This window comes from Vollenhovia emeryi, unplaced genomic scaffold (genome assembly GCF_000949405.1).
Source record: "Vollenhovia emeryi isolate VEMERY1.0 unplaced genomic scaffold, V.emery_V1.0 DF939472.1, whole genome shotgun sequence".
Lineage (NCBI taxonomy): Eukaryota > Metazoa > Arthropoda > Insecta > Hymenoptera > Formicidae > Vollenhovia > Vollenhovia emeryi.
In genome coordinates this window covers 31,304-33,609 of record NW_011966894.1, presented here as the reverse complement: position 1 = coordinate 33,609, position 2,306 = coordinate 31,304, and the positions used below count along the sequence as shown (strand labels likewise).

At 40.5% G+C, this 2,306-nt stretch overlaps 1 protein-coding gene across 1 annotated transcript in view; it reads left to right on the top strand.

The window, feature by feature from the left end:
* LOC105557490 (uncharacterized protein K02A2.6-like) overlaps positions 1–1,973 on the top strand; it is a 3,863-nt gene extending 1,890 nt beyond the window's left edge. The window contains exon 2 of the mRNA XM_012004737.1: positions 63–1,973. Within this exon, the coding sequence (XP_011860127.1) occupies positions 63–1,973 (1,911 nt within the window). The remainder of the gene's footprint in view (positions 1–62) is intronic.
* The last annotated feature ends 333 nt before the right edge of the window (positions 1,974–2,306 follow it).

Sequence of the window (2,306 nt, the reverse complement as noted above, 5' to 3'; positions counted from 1 at the left end):
GAGGAAATCGGTGAGGTGTGACCTTTTCTGCATATTTACCGGGGCGATTTCTGGAGATACAGGATCTGTCACTGGAGACGGCAGTCCAAACAGCAGCCACAATCGAACTTTCAGAGAGAGGAACGAAGCAGTTACAAGGAGACACAGCGGGACAGGTGCAGTCAACCCAGAAGCTGACAGCGAGGGACAGCAACGGGCAAGCGAAAGCTAAGTTTAAGTTTAAAAAGACTGGCAAACCGCGTTCGAATACATTACCGAATGTCTCATGTTATCGTTGTGGCAAAGGTCATTTAGCTACGCATTGTAACCTTAATCGTTCAATTAAGTGCCATTCGTGCGGGAAAATAGTACACCTACAGAAGGTGTGTCGGTCCGGTAAGAAACGTTCAAACAACGCGAATACGGAGATATTAGCTGTCGAACATGTGCAATACCGAGATAAAATGCTCACGTCATTAATAGTAAATAATAAGCGAATACGTTTCGAAATAGATAGCGGTGCCACAGTTACTTTAATTGCGCAAAAATTGGCAAAGAAATTATTCTCAGGGGAAAGAATACATAAGACTGCGTTACAATTAGTCTCTTATTGTCAAGAACCTATCGAGTTGCTTGGTTATTTGGTCGTACAGGTGAAACATGGTAAAAAAACCCGAGAATTAAATCTTTACATTACAATAGAGGATCGTAAGCCATTGCTTGGCAGAGAATGGATCCTACAGATGAAAGATAACAAAGAGATACAGCAATTACTAGAATGTTTACAGTCCATAAAATCGGTTGACAATTCTAGGGAAGAATCAGTTCAAGGATTACTCAGAGAATTTCCGAATGTTACGAGTACGGTTATTTCTAAGATTAGGAATGTACAAGCTAAACTTACGTTAAAAGAACAGGCGAAACCGGTGTTTGTTAGAGCACGACCGGTCCCTTTCCGTCTACGTTTACTAGTTGAACAGGAATTAGATAAGTTAGAATCCGAAGGAATTTTACAGAAGGTCGATACATCAGAATGGGCTACACCCATCGTTCTGATCTTAAAGAAAAACGGGCAGGTACGACTTTGTGGCGATTTCAGAGTCACTATTAACCCGCGATTACAGGTAGATGAACACCCATTACCGACTGCGGATGAGTTGTTCGCTTCAATGGCAGGCGGTACAATCATTTCAAAGATAGATCTGTTGCAAGCATATTTACAGCTAGAGGTCCGACCGGAGGACCAAGTTCTGTTAATCCTAAGTACGCATAAGGGATTATATAGATCTACACGACTTATGTACGGAATTGCATCGGCCCCAGCCATCTGGCAGCGTACAATAAAAAATATACTGGGGGACATTCCCGGTGTGGTAGTATTTTTGGACAATATTCGAGTTGCAGGGATAGATCATAAAGATCATTTAAACAAATTACATCTAGTATTCAGTCGATTGCATAAGTACAATATACGAATTAATTCGGAAAAGAGCGAATTTTTCATGCCTCAAATACAATATTGCGGGTACGTTATAAATAAAGACGGATTACACAAAGCCCCGGAAAAGATGGAGGCAATACATAACATGAAACGTCCATCGAACGTTACAGAAGTTCGAAGTTTTCTAGGGATGATAAATTATTATGGCAAGTTCATTCCTGGACTCAGTGCAATTCTATACCCGTTAAATAAGTTACTACATAAGAATAAAGAATTTCAGTGGACAGAGCAATGCGAGACAAGCTTTAAGGAAGCTAAGAAAGCATTTACAAGCCAAAAATGTTTGGTACATTTTGATCCGCGTTTACCGATTACTCTGGCCACTGATGCTAGTCCGTACGGGGTGGGAGTCGTACTCTCTCACATTTATCCCGACGGCTCGGAAAGAGCCATACAGTACGCTTCACAGACATTGTCATCTGTGCAGCAGAAATACTCACAGATCGACAAGGAAGCATATGCGATTATATACGGCGTTAAAAAGTTTTACTAATATTTGCAAGGGACAAAGTTTACGTTAATTACGGATCACCGCCCACTTACTCAAATTCTATCTCCGACAAGAAATCTACCGTTTTATACAGCATTACGAATGCAACATTACGCGCTGTTTTTGCAAGGATTCAATTATGAAATTCGGTACAGAAGATCAGAGCTTCACTCAAATGCAGATTGTTTGTCGAGATTACCTATTCCACAAACCGTAATTAAAACGGATTTCGAGAACATTTTTCAAGTAGATACGTTAGAAACATTACCGATTACAGCGCGAGAAATACAAAAAGCGATAGGGGAAGATAAAGAACTATCCAAACTAAATATTACA